The sequence below is a fragment of the Jaculus jaculus genome, chromosome 13 (assembly GCF_020740685.1).
Source record: "Jaculus jaculus isolate mJacJac1 chromosome 13, mJacJac1.mat.Y.cur, whole genome shotgun sequence".
Taxonomy (NCBI): Eukaryota; Metazoa; Chordata; class Mammalia; order Rodentia; family Dipodidae; genus Jaculus; species Jaculus jaculus.
In genome coordinates this window covers 28,679,405-28,694,529 of record NC_059114.1, presented here as the reverse complement: position 1 = coordinate 28,694,529, position 15,125 = coordinate 28,679,405, and the positions used below count along the sequence as shown (strand labels likewise).

General features: G+C 43.3%; 2 protein-coding genes, 1 non-coding gene and 1 pseudogene across 3 annotated transcripts in view; 3 read left to right on the top strand and 1 right to left on the bottom strand.

Moving 5' to 3' along the window:
- Window positions 1-15,125, top strand: part of Mphosph9 (M-phase phosphoprotein 9) — a 92,197-nt gene that overhangs the window by 56,961 nt on the left and 20,111 nt on the right. Inside the window, exon 15 of the mRNA XM_045132487.1 lies at window positions 8,912-9,013. Within this exon, the coding sequence (XP_044988422.1) occupies window positions 8,912-9,013 (102 nt within the window). The remainder of the gene's footprint in view (window positions 1-8,911; window positions 9,014-15,125) is intronic.
- LOC123454341 lies at window positions 1,118-1,212 on the bottom strand (annotated as a pseudogene).
- On the top strand, window positions 3,493-6,178 carry LOC123454169 (ubiquitin carboxyl-terminal hydrolase 10-like). The gene is made up of 2 exons (XM_045132794.1): window positions 3,493-5,511; window positions 6,167-6,178. Exons 1-2 carry the CDS (start codon window positions 3,601-3,603, stop codon window positions 6,176-6,178), a joined length of 1,923 nt encoding a protein of 640 aa, XP_044988729.1. The 5' UTR covers window positions 3,493-3,600.
- LOC123454376 lies at window positions 11,119-11,261 on the top strand. Its single transcript, XR_006633342.1, has one exon. It is a non-coding gene; the product is annotated as a small nucleolar RNA SNORA29 (small nucleolar RNA).

The window sequence follows — 15,125 nt, the reverse complement described above, 5'->3', positions numbered from 1 at the left end:
ACCTGTGCACAAGATGGCACACACATCTGGAGTTTGATTGCAGTGGTTGGAGGCCCTAGCACATAAATTCTCTATCTCTCTTGCTCATTCTCCCTCATAAAAAAAAAATAAATAAATAAATAAATATATATATATACATATATATATACATATATATATACAAATATATATATATATATATATATATATATATATATATATATATATATATATGAATGAATGAGAGAGAGAGAGAGAAAATACAGGCTTGCTAGGGCCTCAAGCCATTACAAACAAACTCCAGATAAATGTGACACTGCATCTGGCTTTGTGTGAGTACTGGGGAATTGAACCTGGGTCATTAGGCTTTGCAGGCAAGTGCCTCGACTGCTAAGCCATCTTTCCAGCCCCCCAAATTTCTATTTTTTAAATTTCCATTATTTTTTAAAATTTATTTTTTTTATTGACAACTTCCATAATTGTAGACAAAAACCCATGGTAACTCCCTCCCTCTCCCTACTTTCTGCTTTGAAACACCATTCTCCATCGTATCCCCTTCCCCTCTTAATCAGTTTCTCTTTTATTTTGATGTCATCATCTTTTCCTCCTAATATGATGGTCTTGTGTAGGTGGTATCAGGCACTTTGAGGTCCTGGATTCCAAGGCCATTTTGTATCTGGAGGATCATGTTGTAAGGGGTCCTATGCTTCCTTTGTCTCTTAAGATCTTTCTACCACCTCTTCTGCAATGGACCCTAGTTCTTGGAAGATGTGATAGAGATATTTCAGTGTGGAGCACTCCTCTGTCACTTCTCCTCAGTACCATGGTGCCTTCTGAGTCATCCCATGGTCACTGCCATCTGAAAGAGAAGTTTCTCTTACCAGAAGTGAGAGTAGCATTAACATATGGGTATGAACATTAAGAGAAGTGTTTACTGGGCAGTTTAGTGAGCATAGTGTACACATTTAGCCAACACCAGCAGATGTTACACACCTAGGGTTCATGACTACACTGTTGTCCAAATACCTTAACCGCTAAGCCATCTTGCTAGCCTTAAAATGGCCTTCTTTATCTCCTTTGATTACCTTTGGTTTAATGTCTGTTTTGTCAGATGTAAGCATAGCTCTATCTTATTTCCATTTGCTTGGAATATCTTGTGAGTTATCCTTGTGCAGGGGCCAGCTAATCTCTGTATTGTTCCAATTTTAGTATATGTGCTGCCAGTGCGAACACTCATATATTTTTAAAGCCATCTGTTGTGGTTGAAAGTTTTTCTTTTCCTTTTATTATGAGGGATAATTTTTCTGGGTATAGTAGTTTCAGCTGACAGCCATGGTCTTTCAAGATTTGAACTACTTACCAGGCATGGTGGGGCACACCTTTAGTCCCAGCACTTGGGAGGCATGGATAAGAAGATTACTGTGAGTTTGAGGCCACCCTGTGACTACAGAGTGAAATCCAGGTCAGGCTGGGCTAGAGCAAGACCCTACCTCAAAACAAACAAACAAACAAAAAATGTAATACTTTATATCAAGCCCTCTGGCTTTCAGAGTTTCCATTGAAAAACTGGATGTAATTCTGATGATTTACCTTTGTAAATGACAAGCTGTTTTTCTCTTGCAGCTTTTAGCGCACACTCTCTCTCTTTGATTTCTGCTTAGAGTTATAACTATAATGTGATGTGGGGAATTTCTTCTCTAGTCCTGTATATTTGGTGTTCTGTGTGTCTTCTTCATCTTTATAGTACTTTCTTTTTACAAACACACAAACACACACACACCCCATATGTGTGTGTGTGTGTATTTCAAGGTAGGGTCTCACTCTAGCCCAGGGTGACCTGGAATTCATGCTGTAGTTTCAGGGTGGCCTTGAACTCCTGGTGATCCTCCTACATCTGCCTCCCCAGTGCTGGGATTAAAGGCATGCACCACCATACCCAGCTTATTGAAGATATCCTACAAGCCCTTCTTGTATGCACATGATCTGAATTTTTGGTCTTTTTAAGATGTTCCACATTTCCCTCATGTTCTGTTCCTAAGTTGTTTTTTTTCTTTTGACCTTGTCACTGATATTGGTCTACTAATCTATTTCCTCTGTCTAGTCCTCCAATTCTGATAAGTCTGTCCTCCACATGATCTTTTCTGTTCGTGAGCTTTCTTGTGAGCCTTTTAAAAACATATATTTATTTGTAAGTTGAGAGAGAGAAAAAAGAGACAGAGAGAATGAGAATGGGTGTGCCAGGGCCTCCAGCCACTACAATGAACTTTAGATGGATGGGCCAACTTGTACATCTGGCTTATGTGGGTCCTGGGGAATCAAAGCTGGATTTTTAGGCTTCCCAGCCAAGTGCCTTAAGCGCTAAGCCATCTCCCTAGTCAAACATCTGAGCCTTTTAAATGTGTATTTTATTTTTGTTTGCTGTTAGGTTTTTCTTAGCATCTTTATCTCTGTATTGAATTCCATTTTCATTTTTTGCTTTGACTTTCCCTATTTTGTTACTGTCTGTTTATTTATTTGAGGGGGGAAGGAAGGGAGGGAGGGAGGGAGGGAGGGAGGGAGAGAGGGAGAATGGGTGAGCTAGGGCCTCCAGCCACTCACTGCAAATGAGTTCCAGACATATGAGCCACCATATACATCTGATTTTTGTTGGTTGTGGGGAATAGTACCTGGAGTTTTAGGCTTTGAAGGCAAGCACCTTGACCACTAAGCTGTCTCTCCAGCCCTGTATTGACTTTCTTATTGTGTCTTAGAATTCATTCCTGCATTTGATCATGTCCTCTTTGAGTCCATTCATTGTCGCCTGTTGAGTTTTTTTTTTTTTTTGATTCTCATCCATTTAATTCAGCCATTTGTTCATGCCCTCATTAAGTTTGTTGAATATACTTATCATAATTGCATTTTGGAATTAAATATATATATATTTTTTGCTTTTTGAGGTAGGGTCTCACGCTAGCCCCGGCTGACCTGGAACTCACTATGTAGTCTCAGGGTGGCCTTGAACTCATGGTGATTCTCCTGTTTCTGCCTCCCGAGTGCTTGGATTAAAGATGTGTGCCACCACACCAGGCTTAGTGGTTAAGGCACTTGCCTGCAAAGCTAAAGGACCAGGTTCTATTCCCTAGGATCCATGTAAGCCAAATTCATATGGTGGTGCATGTGTCTGGAGTTCATTTGCAATGGCTGGAGGCCCTGGCATGCCCATTCTTTCTCTTTCAAAATAAACCTTCCTTCCTTTTTTTTTTTTTTTTTTTTTTGGTTTTTCAAGGTAGGGTCTTACTGTAAATCAGGATACCTGGAATTCACTGTGGAGCCTCAGGGTGGCCTTGAACTCATGGTGATCCTCCTACCTCTGCCTCCCGAGTGCTGTGATTAAAGTCATGCACCATCATGCCCGGCCTCCCTTTCATTTTTATTTATTTATTTATTTATTTGAGATGAGAGCAACAGAGAGAGAGAAAGAAATTGGCAGATAGAGAATGGGCACGTCAGGTGTCTGAGTGAGTGTGTGTGTGTGAGTGTGTGTATGTGTGCGTGCGTGCGTGTGCGGCGAGAAGATGGCGGCGGCGGGGGACGCGGCGTGAGGAGCCGGAGCAGCGCCGGGCCTCATTGAAACGGGCCGCCATGGCCCTCCACAACCCGCAGTATATTTTTGGAGATTTTAGCCCTGATGAATTCAATCAGTTCTTTGTGACTCCCCGGTCGTCAGTAGAGCTCCCTCCATACAGTGGGACAGCTCTATATGGCTCACAGGTTACAGATGGACTGCCCAATGCAGGACAAGACTGTCGGAGAATTGAGTTTGGTGTTAATGAAGTAATTGAACCCAGTGATGCTTTGCCGAGAACCCCCAGCTACAGTATTTCAAGCACGTTGAATCCTCAGGCCCCTGAATTTATTCTTGGTTGTACAACTTCCCAGAAGACCACTGCTGGCCTAGATAAAGAAGTGAACTGCAGTTCCATCGACAGCCAGTGCCCAGGCTCTGCCCTTGCTTTGGGTAGCAGTTCTAATGTGGAGGCAGATATCTTAGAAAATGATGGTGTCTCGGGTGGACTTGGACAAAAGGAGTGTAAAAAGAAGAAAAAGCGGCTTCCTGGATATTACAGTTACCTGAAAGATGGTGGTGACGAGAGCATTTCCCCAGAAGCCCTGGTCAATGGTCATGCCACTTCAGCAGTTGCAAACAGCATGGGTGCAGAGGACACAGAGTTCATGGCCGATGTGCTTCCCTCAGTTACGCCCAGGACTTGTGACAGCCCTCAGAACTCCATGAACTTCATCAGTGATGCTGTGCCTGACAGTCCTTTCCCCCGAGCACTTGATGGTGATGCCAGGACTGCAGGGCTGCCTGAGGGCTGCCATGGGACCGACTTGGAGCAACCTTGCCTCCCTGCAGACAGCCTGCTAAGGACAGCTTTGGCACAGCCCTTTGCTGGCACCGATACTACTGAGAACCTTGTCATTGCTAATGGAAAAATACTTGAATCTTTGGGCGAGGGCACAGCTGCCAATGGGATAGAGTTGCACACAGTGGACAGTGTAGACTTGGACCCTTCAAAGTCTGAGAGTTCCTCACCTCCTGCTGAAAGCGCAGTCTCAGTGTCGGGTGCCATTCCCATTAGCCAGCCTGCCAAGTCTTGGGCCAGCCTCTTCCATGATTCTAAGCCCTCTTCCTCCTCGCCCATGGCATATGTGGAAACTAAGTGTTCCCCTCCTGTCCCATCTCCCCTGGCCTCTGAACAGCGGGTAGAAGTCAAAGAAGGGCTGGTTCCAGTCTCAGAGGATCCTGTAGCCATAAAGATTGCAGAGTTGCTGGAGAATGTGACCCTAGTCCATAAGCCAGTGTCGCTGCAACCCCGTGGGCTGATCAATAAAGGGAACTGGTGCTACATTAATGCCACCCTGCAGGCATTGGTGGCTTGCCCTCCAATGTACCACCTGATGAAGTTCATTCCTCTCTACTCAAAAGTGCAAAGGCCTTGCACGTCAACACCCATGATAGATAGCTTTGTTCGGCTAATGAATGAGTTTACGAACATGCCAGTACCTCCCAAGCCCCGACAAGTTCTTGGGGAGAAAATCGTGAGGGATATCCGCCCAGGAGCTGCCTTCGAGCCCACATACATTTACAGACTCCTGACGGTTATCAAGTCAAGCCTCTCTGAAAAGGGCCGACAAGAAGATGCTGAGGAGTACCTGGGCTTCATTCTCAATGGACTTCATGAGGAAATGCTGAGCCTGAAGAAGCTCCTGTCCCCTGAACTTACAATTTCCAACGGGCCCAGAAGCCACTTAGTCAATGATGAAGAGCAGGGGGAAGAAGGTGAAGGAAGTGAGGATGAATGGGAGCAAGTGGGCCCCAGGAATAAGACCTCTGTCACGCACCAGGCAGAATTTGTCCAGACTCCCATTACTGGCATTTTTGGTGGCCACATCAGGTCCGTGGTGTACCAGCAGAGCTCAAAAGAGTCTGCCACATTACAGCCATTCTTCACACTGCAGTTGGACATCCAGTCTGACGAGAATGGGCACGTCAGGGCTTCTAGCCACTGCAAACGAACTCCAGATGCATGTGTCCCCTTGTGCATCTGGCTAACATGGGTCCTGGGGAATTGAGCCTAGGCTTCACAGGCAAGTGCTTAACTGCTAAGCCATCTCTCCAGCCCCCTTTCATTTTTTTAAAAATATATTTATTTGCTAGAGTGAGAGAGGAAGAGGCAGATAGGGAGAGAGAATGGTTGCTCTAGGGCCTGTAGCCGCTGCAAACGAACTCCAGACACAAGGGCTTCCATGTATATTTGGCTCGTGTGGGTACTGGGGAATCAAACTCAAGTCCTTAGGCTTCACTGGCAAGTGTCTTAACTGCTAAGCCATCTCTAACCCATTGGTTATCTACTATTTTTAAAAAATATTTATTTATTTATTTGAGAGAGCAAGAGGCAGAGAGAAAAAGAGAGAAAGGGAGGGAGAAAATGGGCACACAAGGGCCTCTAGCCATTGTAAATGAACTCCACCACCTTGTGCATCTGGCTTATGTGGGTCCAGGAGAATCAAACCTGGGTCCTTTGGCTTTGTAGGAAGTGTCTTAACCACTAAGCAATCTCTTCAGCCCAGTTGTCTACTTTTTTTTAAAGAGCTGGTATAAGACTGTGTTAGATATCTGATTTGTTTAACTTTGTTGAAACAGAATCAATTATAAATGTTTTGAAATATTTAAATTGGCATTAGAACTTATTTATTTATTTGTTTTCAAGGCAGAGTCTTACTCTAGTCCAGGCTGACCTGGAAAATGATGTGTAGTTTCAGTAGTCTCTGGCTGACATCTAACTCATAGTGACCCTCCTACCTATGCTTCCCAAGTACTGGGAGGAAAGATGTGTGCTACGCCTCTCTAGAGCGTATTTTGATATTGATGTTTGGATTAAATAGTACCCCTTATTTTGAAATTGTCCTGCACTGTGAAGGACTTACACAGAGAGGAATAAAAAAACTACTTGAATTTTTCATCTGTCTTACTCTTTTAATTTATTTATTTGACAGCCAGACTAGAGTATGAGCATGGCAGGGCCTCCTGCTACTGCATATAAACTCCAGATGCACACGCCACCTTTGCATCTGGCTTTATGTTTGTCCCTGAGAATTGAACCCAGACCATCAGGCTTTGCAGGCAAGCACTTTTGACCACTGAGAAATCTCTCCGGTCTCTCTTTTCCTTGATTCATTCAGTCAGTCTAATGATAGCTTCCTTATCATGTTTACTTTGTTAGAGATGTTCTTTCTCAAGCTTTCTTTGAGTCAGGGTAGGTAAAAATTCAGGTTTAAAAGATGTGATCAGAGCTGGGCATGGTGGCGCACACCTTTAATTTCAGCACTCGGGAGACAGAGGTAGGAGGATCACCATGAGTTCAAGGCCACCCTGAGACTACACAGTGAATTCCAGGTCAGCCTGGGCCAGAGTGAGACCCTACCTCAAATAACCAAAAAAAAAAAAAAAAAAAAAAGATGTGATCAATACATCTACAAAGTCTAAAAGAATAGAAAGAAGGCCAGGATATTTTGGAAACAATTGGCCAGAGTAGTTAAATATTTTATTTATTTATTTATTTGAGAGCGACAGACACAGAGAGAAAGACAGATAGAGGGAGAGAGAGAGAATGGGCGCGCCAGTGCTTCCAGCCTCTGCAAACGAACTCCAGACGCGTGCGCCCCCTTGTGCATCTGGCTAACGTGGGACCTGGGGAACCGAGCCTTGAACCAGGGTCCTTAGGCTTCACAGGCAAGCGCTTAACCGCTAAGCCATCTCTCCAGCCCAGAGAGTAGTTAAATATTTTTGCTGAGAAGTTTTAGCTCTGAATATGACATGCATGAGGTGAACTGCCAGTGACTTTATAGTTTACATATTTTAGTTTTTGCTTTTTCTATTTTATTTTATTTTTTGAGGTAGGGTCTCCCTCTAGCCCAGGTTGACCTGGAATTCACTATGTAGTTTCAGGATGGCCTCAAACTCGTGGCAATCCTTCTACCTCTGCTTAAAGGCGTGTGCCACCATGCCCAGCTTACTTTTTTTTTTTTTGAGGTAGGGTCTCGCTCTAGCCTAGGCTGACCTGGAATTCACTATGTAGTCTCAGGCTGGCCTTGAACTCACAGCAATTCTGCTACTTCTGCCTCCTGAGTGCTGGGATTAAAGCATGCACCACCGTGTCCAGCCTATTAAAATTTTTTTTAAAATTTATTTGAGAGAGAGAGAGATAGGAAGATAGGGAGAGAATGAACATGCTAGGTAGGGCTTCTAACCACTGAAAACAAACTCCATATGCATGTAACACCTTGTGCAGCCGGTTTACATGGGTACTGGGGAATCGAACCTGGATTCCTAGGCTGCGCAGCCAAGTGCCTTAACCACTAAGCTATCTCTCCAGCCCATAGAATTTTATTTTTATTTAATTTATATCCTATGAAGCTTTTGATTCATAGTCAAGTTTTTAGACCTTTTAAAACTCCTTATATTAAGTGCACTTGTTACTTTTATTGTTTTGCTTTGTTGTGTTTTCAAGGTAGGGTCTCACTACAGCTCAGGCTGACCTGGAACTCACTCTTCAGTCCAGGCTGACCTCACATTCATAGCAATTCTTTTACCTCTGCCTCCCAAGGGCTGAGATTAAAGGGGTGCGCCACCACTCTGGGTTGTTACTTTTTGCTTTGGTTTGTGAAATGTTCCTTTGCAGAACTTAATGTTGATTTTTCCCTGATTGGGCCAGGCGTGGTGGCGCACACCTTTAATCCCAGCACTTGGGAGGTAAGAGGTAGGAGGATTGCCATGAGTTCAAGGCCACCCTGAGACTCCCTAGTGAATTCCAGGTCCGCCTGGGCTAGAGTGAGACCCTGCCTCGAAAAACAAACAAACAAACAAACAAAAAAGTTAAATGGTGTCATTGTATTGTAAAATGGTTTATAGAAACTGGGTGTGGTGGCGGACACTTTTAATCCTAGCTCTCAGGTGGCAGAGGTAGGAGGATCACCTTAAATTCAAGGCCAGTCTGAGATTACATAGTGAATTCAGGTCAGCATGGACTAGAGTGAAACCCTACCTAAAAAAAAAAAAATTATGGACAGTGAACTGGTTTTCTTTTTTCTTTATTTATTTGAGAGAGAGAGAGAAATAGGCAGGTAGAGAGAGAGAATGGGCGCACCAGGGCCTCTAGCCACTGCAGAACTCCAGATGCGTGTGCCCTTTTGTGCATCTGGCTTACGTGGGTTCTGAGGAATCAAACCTGGTTCCTTTAGCTTTGCAGGCAAGTACCTTAACCACTAAGCCATCTCTTCAGCCTCAGTGAACTGGTTTTCTGAGGAGGGGCTATTAAATAACTTGTAGTTGAACTATATTTTAAATTGGTTGAAATGTACTTAATGTATCTTCCTGCTTTTGAATTAGGATGGTTTCAAAGCTTGAAGCTCAAGTGAAGCAAGTAGAGCATGAAAACATGTTAAGTCTTCGTCACAGTTCCCAAACGCCAGCAGGACTCTCACGTGCCAAGTAAGTTTTATTTTACTTGGTCTCTCTGTCTAGCTAGGAGAAGCACATTTCTATCAAGTAAGACCATCTAGTAAATTACAGAGTCAGAATGTAAATGTGTGTTAAAATCTTAATTATGGGGCTGGAGAGATGGCTTAGTGGTTAAGCGCTTGCCTGTAAAGCGTAAGGACCCCAGTTTGAGGCTTGATTCCCCAGTACCTACATAAGCCAGATGCATAAGGTAACACATTCATCTGAAGTTCATTTGCAGTGGCTGGAGGCTCTGGTGCACCATTCTTTCTTTCTTTATTTTTTTTGGGGGGGGGGTTTGAGGTAGGGTCTCACTGTAGCCCAGGGTGACCTGGAATTCACTATGTAGTCTCAGGCTGATCTCCCACTCATAGCAATCCTTCTACCTTCTCCCAAGTACTAAAAGATATGCACCACCATGCCCAGCTTTTTTAAAAAATCTTTTTCTTTGAGAGAGAGAGGGAGAATGGGCCCACCAGGACCTTCAGCCTGCTGCAAATGAACTCCAGATGTGTGTGCCGTCTTGTGCACATGTGTGACATTGTGTACTTATGTCATTGTGTCCAGCTGCATGGGACCTGGAGATTTGAACATGAGTTCTTAGGCTTTGCAGGCAAGCACCTTAACTGCTAAGCCATTTCTTTGCCCTTTTCTTTTCTTTTTGAGACATGGTCTTGCTGGTTAGCTGTGGATGTGGATGGCCTGTGGCGCTTACTGTGTAGCTTAGGATGTCCTCAAACTTGTGACAGTCTCCTGCCTCAGCTTCCTAAGAGCTGGATTTATAGTGTCTATAAGTTGTAGATAGGCGCATGCACACCCAACAGAGTTTGATCTTGATGATACAATTACAGGATAAGTTTTTTTTTTTTATTTTTATTATTGTTTTTCAAGGCAAGGTCTCACTCTAGCCCAGGCTGACCTGGAATTCACTATGTAATCTCAGGGTGGCCTCGAACTCATGGCAATCCACCTAACTCTGCCTCCCAAGTGCTGGGATTAAAGACGTGTGCCACCATGCCCAACTTGTTTTCACTTTTATTTTTATTTTTATTTTTTTTTGAGGTAGGGTTTCACTCTAGCCCCGGCTGACCTGGAATTCACTATGTAGTTTCAGGGTGGCCTTGAACTCACAGAGATCCTCCTACCTCCACCTCCCAAGTGCTAGGATTAAAGGCATGTGCCACTACGCCTAGCTCAAAATAAGTTTTAAGAAATATTTTACTTTTTTTTTTATTTACTGAGAGAGAGAGAGAATGGCATGCCAGGGCCTCTAGCTTCTGCAAACGAACTCCAGATGTATGCACCACCATGTGCATCTGTCTGTATGGGTTCTGGGGAATCGAACCTGGGTCCTTAGGCTTTGCAGGCAAGGGCCTTAACTGCTAAGCCATCTCTTCAGCTCCAGAATAAGTTTTTTATTTGTTAGATGAGTAATCAGAATACAAGAAAAAACTTAGAAAAATAGTAAGTGAATGTGAACAGGCTTCATAGAGAAAGACATTTAAATGGCTAATAGCAATTTTAAAAATGCTGGTTGTCCTAAATCATTAGAACAGTGCTAACTAAAACAGTAATGGGGCTGAAGAGATAGCTTAGTGGTTAAGGTGCTTACCTGCAAAGCCAAGTGTCTGGGGTTTGTTTGCAGAAGCTGAAGATCCTGGTGTGCGGATTCTCTCTTGCCCCCAGCTATGTGTCTATCTGCCTCTTTCTTTCTCAAATAAATAAATGAAATAAAATAAAATAATAGGATACCATTAATGCCATCAAACAGACCAAAGTTAATATCTGATCACTCCAATTTACCTGGATAAAGACAATAAGAATAGGAACTATAAATTGATACCCTAAGAGTTTGGGGTAGACAGAAAGATTGAAGGTAATAGGCACACCCCAAATTCTCAGTTTTTAGATATTTACCTATGTTGACTCATTTTGATTATAGCATGTTGGAACAAAGTGCCGCCTGTAGAAAGAGTAAACAGCTGTCTTCATATGTGTGAAACAGTGACTGAAATCGTAAAGTTCTTCATACTAATATGACTAAATTATAAACATAATATTTTTAGAAAAATCAACATTAAAAGATAAGTTTATATTTCCCCATTTGACTATCACATGGTCTCCTAATTGCAGAATTTTTTGGTTATGATTGTAGGATAGATTATTAAAGGTGCCATGATCTGAAGAGGGTTGATTTTTCAGGGTTCTCCCTCTATATGAAATGGCTGAACAGAAAAAAATAATAAAAATATAAAAGATATGGATATTATGTCCTTATTTAACAAATACAACTCTCTGTATGTACAATTTATGTCTTACAATTAATAACAAATATGGCTAAAATCTTACTTAGCTGAAAGACTCAAGCCAGAGAAGAATTCTCCTCCTTGCTTGGCTAGAAAGGGAGGGGGGAGATGGAGAGACATCTCTTGGGGTAAAAGGGCTCTGGAGGAGGCACATCCACACACAGTAGAACCATAAGAACCCAAATATCTCCTTCACATAAAAGGCCAGAGAGGGTTAGGAAAGAGTGACGGACATGAAGATCAAAGAAAAATCCATGTGACAAAATGAGAAGGCACTCGTGGTGGTTTGAGTATGACTGTATGTCCCCTACACCTCAAGGATTTTTGATTAGGGCTAAGCTTTCTACACAAGTCTCCAGCAGCTTGCTGGAGGAGGTGTCACTGGCAGATCTTCAGTCCAGTCCTAAGGTGTGTTCAGAGCAATTAGAGCTCTGGTTGTTTTTTGTGTTTGCTGGCGTCTCTGCTACGGACCTGTAGATGTGAGCCAGCTTTTTCCACCATTGATGGTGGTTCCCCTGGATTCTTTTTGTTGTTGTTGTTTGTTTGTTTTGAGGTAGGGTCTCACTCTAGAGCAGGCTGACCTGGAATTCACTATGTAGTCCCAGGCCTCAAACTCACAGTGATCCTCCTACCTCTGCCTCCCAAGTGCTGTGATTAATGGTATACACCACCATGCTCTGCCTATTCCTGGTTGGCTGTTTGTCCCAGCAATGCAAAAGTAACTACAACAGCACCCCAAAGCAAGACACATGTAGAAGGCAAGCAAGAAAATACCCAGGCTGAGAGACATGCACCCTCACTTTCCAGTCTGGCTGGGAAGGAGAGAGACAGACTTAAGTGAGGGTTTCCAGCCACAGGTAGGAAGATTGGCATGAGTTTTAGGCCAACCTGGTCTACAGAGTGAGTTCCAGGTTGGGCTTTGAGACTCTACCTCAGAAATAAATAAATAAATAAAAATTGAGATGCTAGGTGTTGTGGTGCCTTCAGTCCCAGCACTTGGGAGGCAGAGGTAGGAGGATTGCCTTGAGTTTGAGGCCAACCTGAAACTACATAGTGAATTCCAGGTCAGCCTGGGCTAGAATGAGACCATACCTCAAAAAAAAAACAAACAAAAAAAAAAAAAAAACTGAGGGAAAAGGTGGGGGCCAGGCTGTCATATAGCTCAGTGGTAGAGTGCCTGGTTAGCCTGCATGAGATACAATTCTCAATACATCAAAATTTTTTTTTTCTTAAAAGAGTAGGAATTGAAATGAAAATGGATGGAGAGGGAATGCTTAAAAAGTGTTTAGCTGTGAAAGGAAACAGAGAAGAAGAGGAAGACGAGTTTTGTTTTGTTTTTTCTTTTGAGGTAGGATCTCACTCTAGCCCAAGCTGACTTGGAATTTACTATGTCATCTCAGGGTGGCCTTGAACTCATGACAATCCTCCTACCTCTGCCTCAGTGTTGGGATTAAAGGCATGCACCACTATGCCTAGCTAAGAGTTTTTGTCTCAGGGTTTCTATCTTCTCTTTGAAATTGGATTTGTGGTTGTCACCTGACTGTGAAGACTAGTGAGAGGGGACCTCTAAGACTGTGGAAAGATGAGTGTCTACTCAAGATGAAGTTGCTGAGTGTACACAACTGGGTGACTTCCAGCAAAGCTCAGCTGTGGGAGTGTAGACAAGAAATAAGTCAAGTAATGTTACTGTCAGGTGTGGTGGGAAGTAAGAGGGGAAGGAAGGCATGTGTATTCAGGTGGTGCGTGTACAAACCGAAGCACACAGAGGAACTAGTGAAGCTGAGAGGGGTTGGTGAGTGGAAAGGGACATATTATTGTGAGCTGGTTGCTGGACACAGGAACAGAAGAGTGGGAAAGGAGCCTTTGGGGTATTGGTTTTCTCAGGAGCCTGTTTCTTATGATGATAGAGTCAATTTGTTGTTGTTGTTTTGAGGTAGGGTCTTGCTCTAGCCCAGGCTGATCTGGAATTGACTATGTAGTCTCAGGGTGGCCTCGAACTCATGACGATCCTCCCTACCTCTGGCTCTGGAGTGCTGGAATCAAAGGCGTGTACCACTATGTCAGGCAGAGTCAGTTTTTTTTTTTTTTTTAAGAATTATTTGTTTGAGAGAGAGAGAGAGAGAATGGACATGGCAGGGCTTCTAGCCACTGCAAGAGAACTCCAGATGCATGTGCCACCTTGTGCATCTGGCTTATGTGGGTATTGGGGAATTGAACCTGGGTCCTTAGGCTTCACAGGCAAGCACCTTGAAAGCCATCTTTCCAGCCCTAGAGTCCCATTTTTGTATTCTGAGGTGGGCAGAGGAAGGTCAAGTCACTAGAAGATGGAAGGGTAAAACAGCTTCTGAAGTTACCTAGTGTGATGGCAACAGACAGTGGAGGAGGCAGGATCAAAGGCCGGGTTGGAGGTGGAGATTGCCTGTCAATTGGAACCTTAGGCAAGCAGAGTTAATGTACTTTCACAGACAAAGCGATAGTCTGGAATGGTGCTGCTCAGTACATTTGTGCTGATGGCCATATGTGACTTTTTAAAAAATTATTTATTGGGGTATAGCTCAGTGGTAGAGCATTTGACTGCAAAAAGTATTTATTTATTTATTTATTTGAGAGATATATATTGAAATAGGCAGATAGAGAGAGAGAGAAAGAGAGGGAGGGAGAGGGAAGGAGAGAGAGGGAGGGAGGGAGAGAATGGGTGTGCCAGGGCCTCCAGCCACTACAAACGAACTCCAGACATTTGTACCTCCTTGTGCATCTGGCTAATGTGGGTCCTGGGGAATCGCCTTTAACTGCTAAGCCTTCTCTCCAGCTGCATATGTGACTTTTGAAATTGATAAAAACTGACATCTAAAAATGGGCTTTTTGAGTGTCTATATCCACTTTCTAGGTGTTTGATAGCAGCCTGACTTGACATTGTTGTACTGGACAATGTAGCTAGACAGTGTTCTGATCTAGCCAAAAATTATCTTGAGATTTCTGCAGTGGTCTGAAGGAACAAAAAGGCAGCATGCCTTTTTATTTCCCTAACCTGCATTAGTGCTTAAGAGTAAAGTAGGGAATGTGTGAGGATGCAGCTGGGGGCTATGGAGAGCTATGAGTACCCGAGTCTTAACCATAATAAGGGATTTCAGAAGTTCAGGTGTATTTTTTTTAATTTTTAAATTTGCTTTTATTTATTTGAGACAGAAAGTGGGACAGAGAGAGAGAGAGAATGGGTGCACCAGGGCCTGTAGCCACTGCCAATGAATTCCAGACAGATGCACCATTTTGTGCAGTTGGTTTATGTCGGATTGGGAGAATTGAACCTGGATCCTTAGGCTTTGCAAGCAAGCACCTTAACTGCTAAGTCATCACTCCAGCCCAGTACAGGTGAATTTTAAAATCTTAAAATAGAATTCATTTTCCAGGTGTGCTGACACATACCTTTAATCCAAGCACTTGGGAAGCAGAAGTAGGATGATCACTGTGAGTTCTAGGCAAGCCTGGGACTACAGAATGAGTTCCAGACAAGCCGGGGTTAAAAATGAGACTCTGCCTTGATAAAACAAAAATAATTAATTTCTCTAAAGTATAGATTATCATATATGTTTTCTAGGTCACTGTGCAAATATGTAGCTACTACTTGAAAGAAGTTGTTTTTACAGAAATGTGCAGTCTAAATTGAAGTACAAACCTTGTGATCCCTATTGTAGTTGCCTTCTCATTGCTGGGATAAAGCACCCAACCAGAAGCAGTTGATGGGAGGAAAGGATTTCTTTTGGCTTACAGACTTGAGGGGAAGCTTCATGGTGGTTGGC